Here is a 15,887-nt window from a genome sequence, read left to right as displayed (position 1 = left end):
ATTTTCTACCTCCCTCACCTAAGATATTTCTAAGTTCTGTAGACAGAATCCTGATCCACACAACAAGGCGCAACAAACGAGTATCCTTCTTCATGAAGTTCAGACCATGAGTAATATACTAACGCTTCATATCTTCGTCCAAGACGAAGGCATTTATAAACAGATCCACATGACTCACACTTTTGTTCGCTGGGTAAACTAGTCAGTTACGTTAAATCTTACAGACGTCTTGGTGTAGACTTCCCTTCGGTAAATCCACCATTTTTTTTTTTAACAAGTCGGCCGTCTCCCACCGAGGCAGGGTGACCTAAAAAGAAAGAAAATCCCCAAAAAGAAAATACTTTCATCATCATTCAACACTTTCACCTCACTCACACATAATCACTGTTTTTGCAGAGGTGCTCAGAACATAACAGTTTAGAAGCATATACGTATAAAGATACACAACATATCCCTCCAAACTGCTAATATCCCAAAACCCCTCCTTTAGAGTGCAGGCATTGTACTTCCTATTTCCAGGACTCAAGTCCGGCTATATAAAAATAACCGGTTTCCCTGAATCCCTTCACTAAATATTACCCTGCTCACACTCCAACAGATCGTCAAGTCCCAAATACCATTCGTCTCCATTCACTCCTATCGAACACGCTCATGCACGCTTGCTGGAAGTCCAAGCCCCTCGCCCACAAAACCTCCTTTACCCCCTCCCTCCAACCTTTTCGAGGACGACCCCTACCCCGCCTTCCTTCCCCTACAGATTTATACGCTCTCCATGTGATTCTACTTTGATCCATTCTCTCTAAATAACCAAACCACCTCAACAACCCCTCTTCACCCTTCTGACTAATACTTTTATTAACTCCACACCTTCTCCTAATTTCCACACTCCGAATTTTCTGCATAATATTTACACCACACATTGCCCTTAGACAGGACATCTCCACTGCCTCCAACCACCTCCTCGCTGCTGCATTCACCACCCAAGCTTCACACCCATATAAGAGTTTTGGTACTACTATACTTTAATACTTTCCCTTCTTTGCCTCCATAGATAACATTTTTTGTCTCCACATATACCTCAACGCACCACTCACCTTTTTTTCCCTCATCAATTCTATGATTAACCTCATCCTTCATAAATCCACCGTATCACAACTAAATAAGAAAATGATAAGCATGACTAAATTTTCATAGAGATGTTGCCGTCTACAACCCCAAGAGGAGAGAGAGAGAGAGAGAGAGAGAGAGAGAGAGAGAGAGAGAGAGAGAGAGAGAGAGACGTACACAGCGTACAGTAGATCCTTAACCGTGAATACTTATGTAAAGAAAGCTATCATCAGCTCTCAGAACTCATGTGCAACGATGCCCTCACTTGTTATTTGTCCTAAAACAACCATGATTCTTAAGGAGCTTACTGTTCCTAGTGCCGATAATTGGACAATTGTGCTTAGTATTATAATACCACGTGTCACTATTAATCTTGCTAAATGTCTGAAGTCCAAATGGATAGATAAAATGTGTAGATTCTATAACCTGCTATAGATATAATGAATACTGTATTTTCCTGCATATAAGGCGCACGGGTATATAAGTCATGTAAGACAATGTTTCCATGAAGTTGTAATGCAGCATTAGTAAACAACTGCCTAAAGCCTAACCAAAGCCTACCCTTGACCCTAACCTTGAGCATATAAGGCGCAGGATGATTTTCCAAGACCTTTCTTGGGAAAAAAGGTGCGCCTTATACGCCGGAAATACGGTATTTCACCTCCAGGGAAGCCGAATTCATTTAATATCATATATCACCAGTAATACTTCCCAAATAAATTTCTCGACATCCGGAAGATATCACAGATAATATACACTGATGGATCTGAAAAAAAAGTCTAGTGGAAGGACAGCATCGGCTCTTTTTGTTACCACAGTGGATGCTATGGCGTATTGCAGACAGTGGATGCTGTGGCGTATTGCAAACAGTGGATGCTGTGGCGTACTGCAGACAGTGGATGCCGTGGCGTATTGCAGACAGTGGATGCCGTGGCGTATTACAGACAGTGGATGCCGTGGCGTATTACAGACAGTGGATGCCGTGGCGTATTACAGACAGTGGATGCCGTGGCGTATTACAGACAGGTATGACGACAAGAAGGCGAGTTTCAGACCAAGCTATTATCCGGGACAACAATTTCACTAAATGCTATGCTTTATCGTGTTATAGTTTGATAATGCTCTACACAGAGCGAAACGTGGTCTCTGTACAAGCTTGTTCCGTATCCTGTGTCTTGGTCCTCATATCGGGCGAAAAAAGACAATCATATTAAACGTGATTAAAAAGATGCATATAACAAAAAGAGGCGTATTAGGACAACGTTTCACCTACTTGAAACTACAGCTGTATGTGTTCTTGTTTTGGACCACAGTATATTAACTACTAGACTTAAACGTACAGTAATACACAAAAAACTGAAAAAAGTTTAACGTTTAACCAACTTGTTGCTGCGTCCTTGTGGCGGCTGCATCTCCTCTCGTGGTCATAAATCCTGTAAACACTGAAAATCTGCATCAATACTGACATGAATTTTGACCTTGGGCCATGCTGCTAGTACACTCAGAAGACACTTGGAGTACACACTCAGCTTGCCAGGTGTTATTAGGGGAAGAGGGGGGGTGGGAGGCCTGAGACCACCACTCCCTCAACTGGTGTACTGGAAACAATAGGGACATCAAGCGGGGCCATCTAGGGGTGACATGCAAAAGCGAACATGAACAGTGCGGCCAAAATGGTCGGGACTGGGGCCTTCCTACATCCTTTCCCTGTCCCTGCGTTCTTTTCCTAGCCACCCTTCTCTTTCTCTCTGTCTCTCTCTCTGTTTCTGTCTCTGTCTCTGTCTCTCTCTCTTTCTCTCTCTCTTTCACTCTGTCACTCACTCTCTCTCTCCCTCTCTCTCTTTCTCTCTCTCTCTCTCTCTCTCTCTCTCTCTCTCTCTCTCTCTCTCTCTCTCTCTCTCTCTCTCTCTCCCTCTCTCTCTCTCTCTCTCTCTCTCTGTCTCTCCTATCCACCATCCTTCTTCAAGGACACACGTGGATGGTGTCGTTCCTTCTCCATTTATCCACTCATTTTCTCTTCATTATATCTGTCCCCATCATTTGTGTTCCCATATGCCATCAGGATCCTTCTATCAGACTGGCTCTACTCTGTCCCTCCTCCTCTCTCCTTCTCTCTCCTCCTGCTCCATTTTTAACCCCACATGCTGCTGGGTGGTTCGACCTTAATCCTACCTTTACTGGCGCCATCCGGGCCTCTCAGTATGGTGCATTCCTCTATGTTCCCGTAGGGTTGGAAGAGCTGCCGTACATCCTCTTCTGTCTGTTGCTTACTTAGCATGCCCACGAACAGTTTCCTGTCCTCTGAAATGACGAGAGGAACGCTGTTGTAGTCCTCCTTCAGGCGCTGTCTCACTGCACAATTATATTTATTTTTTTTTTTCAACTTGAAGTTTGCTTAATGTAAGATACAATGAAGACATGTGCGATTACTGTACACCAGAGGGAGTCTGGTTCTGGGTTTGGGATCTCCCTCGTTAGCAGCATCAACACACATCAAGTGTTCAACTAACGTCTATGATCATTGAAAAAGACACTCTCTTTTTTTAATGTTCTGACTCCTCGAAAAATCGACTTCACAGTCAGTAAAAAAGTGCATCAAATTGTAAAGTTTCTGTAACGTGGTGGTAGCGAGGCGGAGAAGAGGATATAGCAGCTCTTTTTTGTTTTTTTTGGTCAATGTCTTTTGTTTTTTTTTTGGTGCGACGCATGAGATTCACCCAAAAAAAAAAAATTACAAATTTTCTCTTTTTGGCAGAATCAAAACGAATGTGAAAAAAATATAAATTTCTCCCGGTTTACATTTTTTTTTGGAGGGGGGGGGGCGTGTACCTTTCTTGGGTGATCTCAATGTTTTGCGATGGTCAGGCTGCGAGGGTGTGAAGTCTGTATTCCAAGTTCAGAAAATCACGTTACTAAATATCCAAAATGAAGGAAAAAAATATATATATATATATATATATATGGGACTTGCAAAATACTATCCATCTCTTAAAAATACTGAAAATGCCACAAAATGGAAAATACCGAAGAGGTGAGACAAAATTCTGGGAGGGGAGGGAGGGGGGTTATGAGGAATTAGCAGCAGAGGATTGCCAAAAAAAAATAATGGTATTAAGAGCGAGGTGGTTTTTATAGGACGGGCACAAAAAAAAAAGTGATCCAGTGAATGAGGACAGTTGGACATCAAGCTAGTGGTTAGTTACCCATCAACTAAGGGGATAAAGGGGGTAAAGGGGGTGTTCAAAGGGACTGCAAGTGACACCAAGTTTAAAGAGTGCAGTCTGCAGTGGGCCTGACGTGTCTGGGTGTTCACACTAAAATGTTCAAACGTCAGCCAGAGAACATGTTATGAACATGTCTTCAGCAGTGTCCTCCATTATTATTATTATTATTATTATTATAGCTATTATTGTTATTATTAATATTATTATCATTTGCTTTACCATATTTTAATTTGTATTGTTTCATTATTTTTATGGCTATTGTTATTGTCACATTGATTATTATTACAATTATTTTCAAACTGAAATATAGCTAATTATCATTAAGATTATTTTTAAACAATCATTCTTATACCAGTAATCAATTACTATCAGTATTTAGGTAAATTCCTGACATGACACTACGGAATTATGATTGCATCATTTACAATGTCAAAACATCATTCTCTTCAGAATTTATTATGAATAAAATAAATGTATCATTATACTTGCTCCGGATTTGTGTGTGTGTGTGTGTGTGTGTGTGTGTGTGTGTGTGTGTGTGTGTGTGAAAATAGCTTTCACAATGCTCAGTTGTAGCTACAACGAGGCCAGAGGCGCTCAAAGTTCTGCTGTGAAAACATGCGCTCAAAAAAGGGTTTTGACGCATGAACAATATGCGCAAAACATGCACCACGCATAAACCATTCGCTAAAATATTTTTCTTTACGTGAGTTATCTCACATTGCTCACTTCCATTAAAGAAAATAATTAAGCAGATTATAATATCTTTATTTTTTGACATTACTGGTCGGGCATAGCCTCTGATCCGCATGAGCCATACGGGTTTAGAGCTACAATGCATGCGGCCTCTCTGGCAGGAGATGAGGGACCAGTGCTACTATCATCACTAACAGTGCCAAGGATAATGGAGATCGCCAGTGTCACATTACTGGAAATGCAGTGAAAATGTTCTACTGTACTGCCACAAGCCCAGTGTGTGTGTGTGTGTGTGTGTGTGTGTGTGTGTGTGTGTGTGTGTGTGTGTGTGTGTGTGTGTGTGTGTGATTCATCCTCTTGTTGATATTAATGGATTGATAGCTCCCAGGAAGAGAATGTTAACTTAAGTGCCTTCAAGCAAGTGCCCTTCTCCAGTGCCAAGGGATGGATGTTGGGGGGAAAAAAGATAGAAAAGTGTCACTTACGCACACTTTCGCCAGATTATTGATGAGGAGGTTAATCAAGTTATTATTTTGTGGTTGCAAGTGAGCACTGGGAACTGCTAGGCTACTGAAATATTTAGTTCATATTTACTAATAAGGCTTAGAAGATATTTAAAGTATAATTTTAACGACGAGTGCAATTTAACTCATTGTGACAGTATATTTAGATCATAGAGGTTTTCTGTAGTTATAACCAGTATTAAAATTCTGTAAGAATGTTTTTTTTTTTTTTCACGTGACTTTATCTTGGTGACATTTCTTGTGCTCAATAACCATAATAAAAGAAATTTGTCTTCCCGTTTACCTCCGGGGGTTGACTTGCTACAGTGTTCAGTGTTTAAAGTTCTAAATCTTGGAATACAGATTGGTGAACAAGTTCACATCACGAGAGAGGTACAACATCGATATAGGTCAAAATTCAACTACACCACCACGCCACAGAGTTGCACTGTTGCCTACGCTGACAGGTCCACATTATCAAAAACAGTGAAAAATTTCTGATTTCTTTTTGGAGAATGATTGTGAATTTTTGGGCGGGCAGAAATAGAGCCCATTTTTTTTTTCCCTTCGCCCCCCTCTACCTCCCCCGCCTCGTCTCCTGGAGCGGAGGAGAGCAGATGTTGTCAGTCCTTCTTGAGCAGCATCACAAGACAGTTACCTGTCTTCAGGTAATAAACACTAGTGCGTTCACTTAGATGGCGTTTACTGAAGCCTTTTCGGTCCTTGAACCTTGAGGTGATCAAGTCTAAGAACCGATACGTCTTCAGTTAATGTGTTCTAAGTGACTGAATTAGTGTCTATTCCTCTCAGGTTGTGGGCAGTCTGTCACCCTTTTACCACAGGTACAAGTCTTGGAGATACCACATACGAGACAGGTACCTACAAGCCAAGTCTTGAAGATACCACGTATGAGCAGGTACCTAAAAGCCAAGTCTTGAAGATACCACGTATGAGCAGGCACCTACTAGCCAAGTCTTGAAGATACCACGTATGAGCAGGTACCTAAAAGCCAAGTCTTGAAGATACCACGTATGAGCAGGTACCCACAAGCCAAGTCTTGAAGATACCACGTATGAGCAGGTACCTAAAAGCCAAGTCTTGAAGATACCACGTATGAGCAGGTACCTAAAAGCCAAGTCACAAAGATAGTGACAGCATCGGGGCGTGTGGACATGTCAGCGTTGCTTATATTGTCACTAAACAGCTACTGTTCTCTAAAATGTGTGGAATACTTCAATAAACAACAGGGATATCGTAAATACATTATACATTAAGCTTAGCCACAGACAAAAGAATGCAAGCCGACACAGAAATTAAAATGGTCCCAAAAAAAATTTACCTTTGGAGAACCTTTAATCACACCAGAACCTGCTGTGCTGCAACCTCATTGGTGGAGAGGAGCTGTCTGGCATGTGATTGGCTGGATCGTCAATGACATCACACACATTCTATATTTTGATTGGTTAATCATTACCTGTACATCACTGACGTCAGAGCCTAGGACTAAATCTGTGCTGCAATTGGCTACAGAAGGGAAGAACACGACGGCTGATTGGCTGAATCGTATCATTCAGTCAGATGATAAATGGAAAAAACTTGCAAATATAAACATAATAAATAAATAAATAAATAAATCGATGTTAGTCATTAACATTGAAAAAAAAAAATTCTCATAACAGAATAAATGTAAATTATACACAAATGTAAATTATATTTGGAATTTATGCAGTGTGTGTGTGTGTGTGTGTGTGTGTGTGTGTGTGTGTGTGTGTGTGTGTGTGTGTGTGTGTGTGTGTGTGTGTGTGTGTGTGTGTGTGTACTTACCTATTTTATACTTACCCGTTTATGTTTAGAGATGATCTCCAACTCCGGGTCCCTCCTCGTAAACATTATATATGACCAGAGTATTTCACTATCTCTGAATTCTGCCATACCTATTCTTAAACCGTCTATAGAGTCTGCCCAACACTCCCGTCCCCCCTAGCGTTCCACTTCTCAACTAACATCTGAGTGAAGCAGCCGGTGTTCCTTAAACTTAATACAGTCTCTGTCTATACTGTCCATCCCTCTGAGGATCTTTAACGTCGTGAGCTGTTCCAGCTACTATACTGAGAGTTATGGACTGTTCCAGCCCCTATACTGAGAGTTAGTTATGGACTGTTCCAGCCACTATACTGACAGTTAGTTACGGACTGTTCCAGCAACTATACTGAAAGTTAGTTACGGACTGTTCCAGCCACTATACTGAGAGTTAGTTATGGACTGCTCCAGCCACTATACTGAGAGTTAGTTATGGACTGTTCCAGCCACTATACTGAGAGTTAGTTAGCCATATACGGAGAGTTGGACTGCTCCAGCCACTATACTGAGAGTTGAGGACTGCCCAGCCTATACTGAGAGTTACGGACCGTTCCAGCCACTATACTGAGAGTTAGTTATGGACCGTTCCAGCCACTATACTGGAGTTAGGGACGTTCCAGCCACTATACTGAGATCGGACGTTCCAGCCCTATACTGAGAGTTAGTTATACGTCCAGCCAACCGACAGTTAGTTACGACGTCCAGCAACTATACCGAAAGTTAGTTACGGACCGTTCCAGCCCCCTATACTGAGAGTTAGTTATGGCCCTGTTCCAGCCACTAACTGAGAGTTAGTTATGGACCGTTCCAGCCACTATACTGAGAGTTAGTTATGCCCGACATACTAGAGTTAGTTAGGCCCGTTCCAGCCACTATACTGAGAGTTCGGACGTTCCAGCCATATACCGAGAGTTGTGGACTGCTCCAGCCACTATACTGAGAGTTTGACTGCCCAGCAACTACTGAGAGTTAGTTAGGGACCTGTTCCAGCCACTATACTGAGAGTTAGTTGGCCCGTTCCAGCCACATACTGAGAGTCACCGCCACTATACTGAGAGTTAGTTATGGACCGTTCCAGCCACTACCGAGAGTTAGCTTGGACGCTCCAGCCACTATACCGAGGAGTTATGGACTGTTCCAGCCACTATACTGAGAGTTAGTTATGGACTGTTCCAGCCACCATACTGAGAGTAACCTGCCACATACCAGAGTTAAGTTCGGATGTTCCGCCACTTACCGAGAGTTAGTACGAGTTCCAGCAACATACTAGAGTTAATTAGACTAGGACATAAGTTGAGACATTTATTAGCAAGCCGTTCTCAGGAGCTTTATCGCCATTAGGTAATGGCTTGATAAAGCTCCTGGAGAGCGAAACGTTGCCACAATAAAATGTCACATTAGTTGCACTTGTGTCCTTTTACTTTACATATTGTCGGTATTTCTACCAACTTTATTACAATCTAGTTACGGACTGTTCAAGCAACTGTATTGTGAGTTAGTTACGGACTGTTCCAGCAACTATACTGAGAGTTGGTTACGGACTGTTCCAGCAACTGTATTGTGGGTTAGTTACGGACTGTTCCAGCAACTGTATTGTGGGTTAGTTAGGGACTGTTCCAGCAACTATACTGAGAGTTAGTTAGGGACTGTTCCAGCAACTATACTGAGAGTTAGTTACGGACTGTTCCAGCAACTGTATTGTGGTAGTTACGGATTGTTCCAGCAACTGTATTGTGGGTTAGTTATGACTCGTTCCAGCCACTGTATTGTGGGTTAGTTACGGACTGTTCCAGCCACTGTATTGTGGGTTAGTTATGGACTGTTCCAGCCACTGTATTGTGGGTTAGTTACGGACTGTTCCAGCCACTGTATTGTGGTTAGTTATGGACTGTTCCAGCCACTATACTGTGGAGTAGCTGTGAATAATTCAAGCCACGAAATTGAGGAATAATTGTATATTGTCCCCACAGTATTTTGATTTTTTATTCTAGATGATTAATAATACCATTATACTCTTGACATTATACCAAGCTCATTGTATCGAACTCAGACTTGAACTTTTACAAAGTTCAGTATTCTAGTTTATTCAGGATTTAAACCTAGAAGATTCAGCTGGGCAACCAGCTGACGTGTGTTTTAGAGCGGAGTGAGTGGAGACCAATAGTTTTTAGGATTTGGCGTGCTGTTGGAGCAAGAGCAAGGTAACAGAGGGATTCAAGGAAACTGTAACTGGACACGAATCCTGGAGGTGGAAGTACAGTGCCTTCACTCTGAAGGATGGGTTGAAAATATTACAGCTTGGAGGCTCATCTAAATAGTTATGTCTGTGCATTTTTGACAAAGAATCTGCTGAACGAAAGATGGTTGAATATGGTTTCCTTCATGTTGCTCCACCTAGACAACGACAGGAAAGGTAACACACTTCTTGTCATCGTTCATTTTCCAACGCATTTCCATACGTAAATTTCAACCAAGCTAACTAATATTTTTACGATATCTTAATTAAATGGCAAATGGGAATAAAGTTCCTTTTTATAACGGCAGCTGCAGTAATTATTAGGAAAACATACAGCTGAATAAAGTTATTATACATCGTTGCTGTTGCATGAATATAGTGTGAGTGAAGGCAACAAGTGTGAGTGAAGGTAGCAGTGAGTGAAGGTAGCAAGTGTGAGTGAAGGCAGCAAGGGAGTGAAGGCAGCAAGTGTCAGTGAAGGCAGTGTAGTGAGCAGACGTGAGTGAAGGCAGCAGTGTGAGTAAGGCAGCGTGAGTGAAGGTAGCTTAGCAGTGCGCGTAGTGAAGTGCAGCAAGTGTGGAGTGAAGTGTAGCAAGGGTTAGTGAAGGTGCAGGGGTGAAGGTGTAGTGAAGGCAGCAGTGTGGAGTGAAGGTAGCAGAAGTGTGAGTGAAGGAGCAGCAAGTGTGAGGAAGGCAGCAAGTGAGTGAAGGCAGCGTTAGTGAAGGCAGCAGGGAGTGAAAGAGCAAGGTGGAGTGAAGGCAGCGTGTAGTGAAGAGCAAGGTCAGTGAAGAGCAGCAGTGATAGTGATACAGCAAGTGTTAAGTGAAGCAGTGTTAGTGAAGGTAGCAGCGTGAGTGAAGGCAGCAAGTGTGAGTGAAGGCGCAAGTTAGTGAAGGAGCGTATAGTGCAGCGAAGGTCAGTGAAGGCGAGCAAGGTTAGTGAATAGCAGGCGTGAGTGAAGGCAGCAGGTGAGTGAAGACAAGGCGTGAGTGAAGCAGCAAGGTACAGTGAAAGCGTGTTAGTGAAGGCAAGTGGAGTGAAGGCAGAACAGGGAGTGAAGGCAGCAAGTGTTAGTGAAGGTAGCAGCGTTAGTGAAGGCAGCAAGGGAGTGAAGGCAGCAAGGGAGTGAAGGCAGTGCGTCAGTGAAGGCAGCGCGTGAGTGAAGGCAGCAAGTGAGTGAAGGCAGCAAGTGTCAGTGAAGGCAGCAAGCGTCAGTGAAGGCAGAAGCGTGAGTGAAGGGGCAAGTGTGAGTGAAGGGGCAGCGTCAGTGAAGGCAGCAGCTGTCAGTGAAGGCAGCGTGGAGTGAAGCGCAGTGTAGTGAAGGAGCAAGGTGAGTGAAGGCAGCGGGAGTGAAGGCAGCAAGTGTCAGTGAAGGCGCGTTCAGTGAAGGGGTGCAGTAGTGAAGGCAGCAAGGTCAGTGAGCAGCAAGGTCAGTGAAGGCAGCAAGTGTCAGTGAAGGCAGCAAGTGTAGTGAAGGTAGCAAGTGTTAGTGAAGGCAAGTGTAGTGAAGGCAGCAGTGAGGAGGCATGAGTGAAGGCAAAGTGTGGTGAAGGAGCAAGGTGAGTGAAGGTAGCGCGTGAGTGAAGGCAGAGTGGAGTGAAGGCAGCAAGTGTGAGGAAGGTAGCAAGTGTTAGTGAATAGGCAAGGGAGGAAGTAGAATGTGAGAAGGAGCAAGTGGAGTGAAGCAAGTGGAGTGAAGGTAAAGGGAGTGATAGCAGTGTTAGGAAGGCAGCGGAGTGAATAGCAACAGTGAGTGAAGGCAGTGTTAGTGAAGGCAGCAAGTGAGTGAAGCAGCAAGTGTTAGTGAAGGCGCAAGTGTAGTGAAGGCAGCAAGGTCAGTGAAGGCAGCAAGTGTCAGTGAAGGCAGAAGTGTGGAGTGAAGGCAGCAAGTGTCAGTGAGTCAGCAAGGTGGAGGAAGGCAGTGGTAGTGAAGGCAGCAAGTGTGAGTGAAGGCTAGCAAGGGTAAGGAGTAAGGTCAGCAAGTGTGAGTGAAGGCAGCAAGTGTGAGGAAGGCAGTGAAGCGTGAGTGAAGGCAGCGCAGTGATAGGCAAGGGCAAATGAAGTGCAGGCGAGTGAGGCAGCAAGCGTTGGAGTGAAGCGCAGCAAGGTGTTAGTGAAGGCAGCAAGTGTGAGGAAGGCGTAGTAAGCGTGGAGTGATGCAGGTGAGTATGCAGAAGGTTAGTGAAGGCAGCAAGTGTGAGTGAAGAGCAGTGGAGGAAGGTAGCAAGGTTAGGCTCAGCAAGGTGGAGTGAAGGTAGCAAGTGTTAGTGAAGGCAGCGGCGGTTAGTGAAGGCGGGAGGAGTGAAGGCAGCAAGTGTTAGTGAAGTGCAGGGGAGGAATATGGGAGTGAAGGCGTGAGTAAGCGCGCGTGAGTGAAGGCAGCGGAAGGTGGAGTGAAGGTAGCAAGGTCAGTGAAGGCAGCAAGTGTCAGTGAAGGCGCAAGTGTGAGTGAAGGTAGCAAGTGAGTGAAGGCAGCAGTGTGAGTGAAGGTAAGTGAGTGAAGGAGCAAGTGGAGTGAAGGCAGCAAGTGAGTGAAGGTAGCAGGTGAGTGAAGGCAGCAATGTGGAGTGAAGGCAGCAAGTGTGAGTGAAGGTAGCAAGCGTGAGTGAAGGCAGCGCAAGTGTGAGGATGAAGGCAGCGTGGAGTGAAGGCAGTAAGGCTGTGAGTGAAGGCAGGCAAGGAGGAAGGTAGCAAGCGTGATGAAGGCAGCAAGTGGAGTGAAGGCAGCGCGTGAGTGAAGGCAAAGTGGAGTGAAGGCAGCAGTTAGTGAATGCAGGCGTGATGAAGGCAGCAAGCGTGAGGAACAGCATGTGAGTGAAGGCAGCAAGTGTAGTGAATCAGGTGAGTGAAGGCAGCTAGTGGAAGGCAGCAAGGTGAGTGAAGGCAGCAAGTGTGAGTGAAGCAGCATGTGAGTGAAGGTAGCAAGGTGAGTGAAGGCAGCAGAGTGAATCCGGAGTGAAGGCAGCAGTGTTAGTGAAGGTAGCAGCGTAGTGAAGTGAAGGAGCAGGAGTGAAGGCAGCAAGTGTGAGTGAAGGTAGCAAGTGTGAGTGAAGGCAGCAAGTGGAGTGAAGGCAGCAAGGTTAGTGAAGGCAGCAAGTGGAGTGAATGCAAGGGGAGTGAAGGCAGCAAGGAGTGAAGGTAGAAGGTGATTGCAGCAAGTGTGAGTGAAGGCAGCAATGTTAGTGAAGGTAGAAGTGGAGTGAAGGCAGCAAGTGTTAGGAAGTGAAGGTGAGTACAGCAAGTGTTAGGTGAAGTAGCAAGTGTGAGTGAAGGCAGCAAGTGTTAGTGGACAGCAAGTGTCAGTGAGCAGCAAGTGTTAGTGAAGGCAGCGGTTAGTGAAGGTAGCAAGTGTGGAGAAGGCAGCAAGGAGTGAAGGCAGCAAGTGAGTGAGGAGTGAAGTGTTAGTGAAGGCAGCAAGTGTAGTGAAGGTAGCGGTAGGAAGGTAGCAGGTGTGTGAAGGCAAGGCAGCAATGCGTTGAGTGAAGGAGCAAGTGTTAGTGAAGGTGAGCAAGGTGAGTGAAGGCAGCAAGTGTTAGTGAAGTAGCAAGCGTTAGTGAAGGTAGCAATGGAGTGAAGTAGCAGTGTTAGTGCGAAGGCGCAATGTTAGTGAATGAGTAGCAAGGTTAGTGAAGGCAGCAAGGTTAGTAAGGCAGCAAGTGTTAGTGAAGGCAGCAGTGTTAGTGAAGGCAGCAGTCAGTGAAGCGGCGCAGTGTAGTGAAGGCAGCGTTAGTGAAGGAGCGCGTGAGTGAAGGCAGCGAGTGAAGTAGCATATGAAGTGGGAGTGAAGGCAGCGTTAGTGAAGGAGCAAGGTGAGTGAAGGCAGCAAGTGTTAGTGAAGTGCAGCGCGTTAGTGAAGGCAGTGGTAGTGAAGGCAGCAAGTGTTAGTGAAGGCAGCGTTAGTGAGCAAGGTGTGAGTGAAGGTAGCAAGTGTTAGTGAAGGCAGCAGTGAGTGAAGGCAGCAAGCGTTAGTGAAGGCAGCAAGCGTGAGTGAAGGCAGCAAGTGTAGTGAAGGTAGCAAGCGTGAGTGAAGGCAGAAGGTAGTGTGAAGGCAGCAAGGTGAGGAATCAGCGGTTAGTGAAGGCGCATGTTAGTGAAGGCAGCAAGGTTAGTGAGGATGCAAGGTGTAGTGAAGCAAGTGTCATAAGGCAGCAAGTGATGGAAGGCGCAAGTGTGAGTGAAGGTAGTAAGTGCGTAGGAAGGCAGCAGGTTAGTGAAGTGCAGCGTGAGTGAAGGTAGCAGCGCGAGTGAAGCAAAGGTGAGTGAAGCAGCGCGTTAGTGAACAGCAGCGTTAGTGAAGGCAGCCGGAGAATGCGCGCGTTAGTGAATGGCAGCGCGTTAGTGAATACTGCGCTGAGGAAGGCAGCGCGCAGGAGTGAGCGCGTAGTGAAGCAGCGTGTTAGTGAAGGCAGCAAGGAGTGAAGGCAGCAAGGTTAGTGAAGGCAGCAAGGTTAGGAAGCAGCGGTTAGTGAATGCAGCGCGTTAGTGAATGGCAGCGCGTGTATGGGAAGGCAGCGTGTAGTGAAGGCAGCGCGTTAGTGAAGGCAGCAAGTGTTATGAATGCAGCGCGTTAGGAAGGTAGCAAGTGTTAGTGAAGGAGCAAGTGGGTTAGTGAATGGCAGCGTTAGTGAAGGAGCAGTGAGTGAAGGCAGCAGGTTAGTGAAGGCAGCAAGGCGAGTGAAGGCAGGAAGTGTTAGTGAAGTAGCAAGTGTTAGTGAAGCAGCAGGTTAGTGAAGAGCAGCGTTAGTGAAGGCAGCAGTGTTAGTGAAGGTAGCAAGGTAGTGAGGCAGCGGTAGTGAACGCAAGCGTTAGTGAAGGCAGCGCGTTAGTGAAGGGAGGCAGCAGTAAGGCAGCAGCGTTAGTGAAGGTAGCAAGGTGTTAGTGAAGGCAGTGCGTTAGTGAAGCAGAAGTGTTAGTGAAGGCAGCAAGTGCTAGTGACGCAGCGTGCCAGTGAAGCGCAAGTGTTAGGAAGCAGCGCGTTAGTGAAGCGCAGCAGCGTTAGTGAAGGCAGCGCGTTAGTGAATGCAGCAAGCGGTTAGTGAATGGCAGCGGTTAGCGAATGCAGCGCGTTAGTGAAGAGCAGCGTTAGTGAAGGCAGCGCTGCAGTGAATGGGCGCGTTAGTGAGCGCAGCGTTAGTGAAGGCAGCGTTTAGTGAATAAGGCGTTAGTGAAAGCAAGTGTTAGTGAAGCCAGCGTTAGTGAAGCAGGCGTTAGTGGCAGCGCGTTAGTGAATGCAGCGCGTTAGCATGAAGCAGCTGCGTTAGTGAATGCACGCGTTAGTGAAGGCAGGCGTTAGTGAATAGCACGGTTATGAATGCAGCGTGTTAGTGAAGGCAGCGCGTTAGTGAATGCAGGCGTTAGTGAAGGCAGCAGGTTAGTGAAGGCAGCAGGTTAGTGAAGGCAGCGCGTTAGTGAATGCATGAGGCAGCAGCGGTTAGTGAAGCTAGCAAGTGCGAAGGTAGCAGCGTTAGTGAAGAAGCGAGACAGGTTAGGAAGCGCGTTAGTGAATGCAGCAAGCGTTAGTGAAGGCGCAAGCGTGAGGAAGGCAGCAGTGTAGCGAAGGCAGCGAGTAGCAGTAGGCTGCAGAGTGTTAGTGAAACAGCGCGTTAGTGAATGCAGTGGGGGCGCCGTGTAATGGCAAGCGAGTGATAGCAGCGCGTAGTGAATAAGGCGTAGCGAGCAGGCGTTATGCGCGCAAGTAGTAGACGCGTTAGTGAAGCGCAGCGTAGTGTAAGCGGTTAGTGAACGCGTAGCGCAAGTAGAGGTTGAGGCGGAATGGCGCGTTAGTGAACAGCGATAGCGCGTTAGTGAAGGCAGCGCTGTTAGTGAAGGAGCGCGTTGCAATACAGGCAGGAATAGCGCGTAGTGAAGGCGGGTGAAGGTAGCGGGTGATGCGCGTAGTGAAGCAGCGCGTTAGTGAATAGCGCGTTAGCGAAGCAGCGTAGCAGTGAATGCGTCGTGCGCAAGTGAATAGCAGCGCGTGTGAAGGCGCGGAGTGAATGCGGCGTTAGTGAATGCAGCTGCAGGAATGCAGCGCGTCAGTGAAAGCGCAAGTGCTAGTGAAGCAGCGCGTGAGTGAAATAGCGGCGTGCAGGCGGTTAGTGAGGCAGCAGGTGAAGTGGCGTGCGAGTGAAGGCAGCGCGTTAGTGAAGCAGCGCGTTAGCGTCGAGTGAGCAGCAAGCGTAGGAACAGCAGGTGGCGCGTGCGAGCGCGTTAGTAAGGCAGCAAGTGTTAGTGAAGGCAGCAGCAAAGTGTTAGTTAGTG

At 46.0% G+C, this 15,887-nt stretch overlaps 1 protein-coding gene across 18 annotated transcripts in view; it reads right to left on the bottom strand.

The window, feature by feature from the left end:
- Window positions 1-15,887, bottom strand: part of bru3 (bruno 3) — a 1,045,770-nt gene that overhangs the window by 197,430 nt on the left and 832,453 nt on the right. For 14 of the 18 annotated variants that reach the window (XM_070094553.1, XM_070094557.1, XM_070094562.1 and 11 more), the window contains one exon: window positions 3,280-3,408. The exons of the other annotated variants lie outside the window; for them this stretch is intronic. In XM_070094553.1, the coding sequence (XP_069950654.1) occupies window positions 3,280-3,408 (129 nt within the window). The remainder of the gene's footprint in view (window positions 1-3,279; window positions 3,409-15,887) is intronic. 18 annotated transcript variants of the gene reach the window in all.

The sequence above is a fragment of the Cherax quadricarinatus genome, chromosome 46 (genome assembly GCF_038502225.1).
Source record: "Cherax quadricarinatus isolate ZL_2023a chromosome 46, ASM3850222v1, whole genome shotgun sequence".
In the NCBI taxonomy this organism is placed as follows: Eukaryota; Metazoa; Arthropoda; class Malacostraca; order Decapoda; family Parastacidae; genus Cherax; species Cherax quadricarinatus.
The sequence above is the reverse complement of the archived record's forward strand: the minus strand, read 5'-3'. Positions and strand labels throughout refer to the sequence as shown.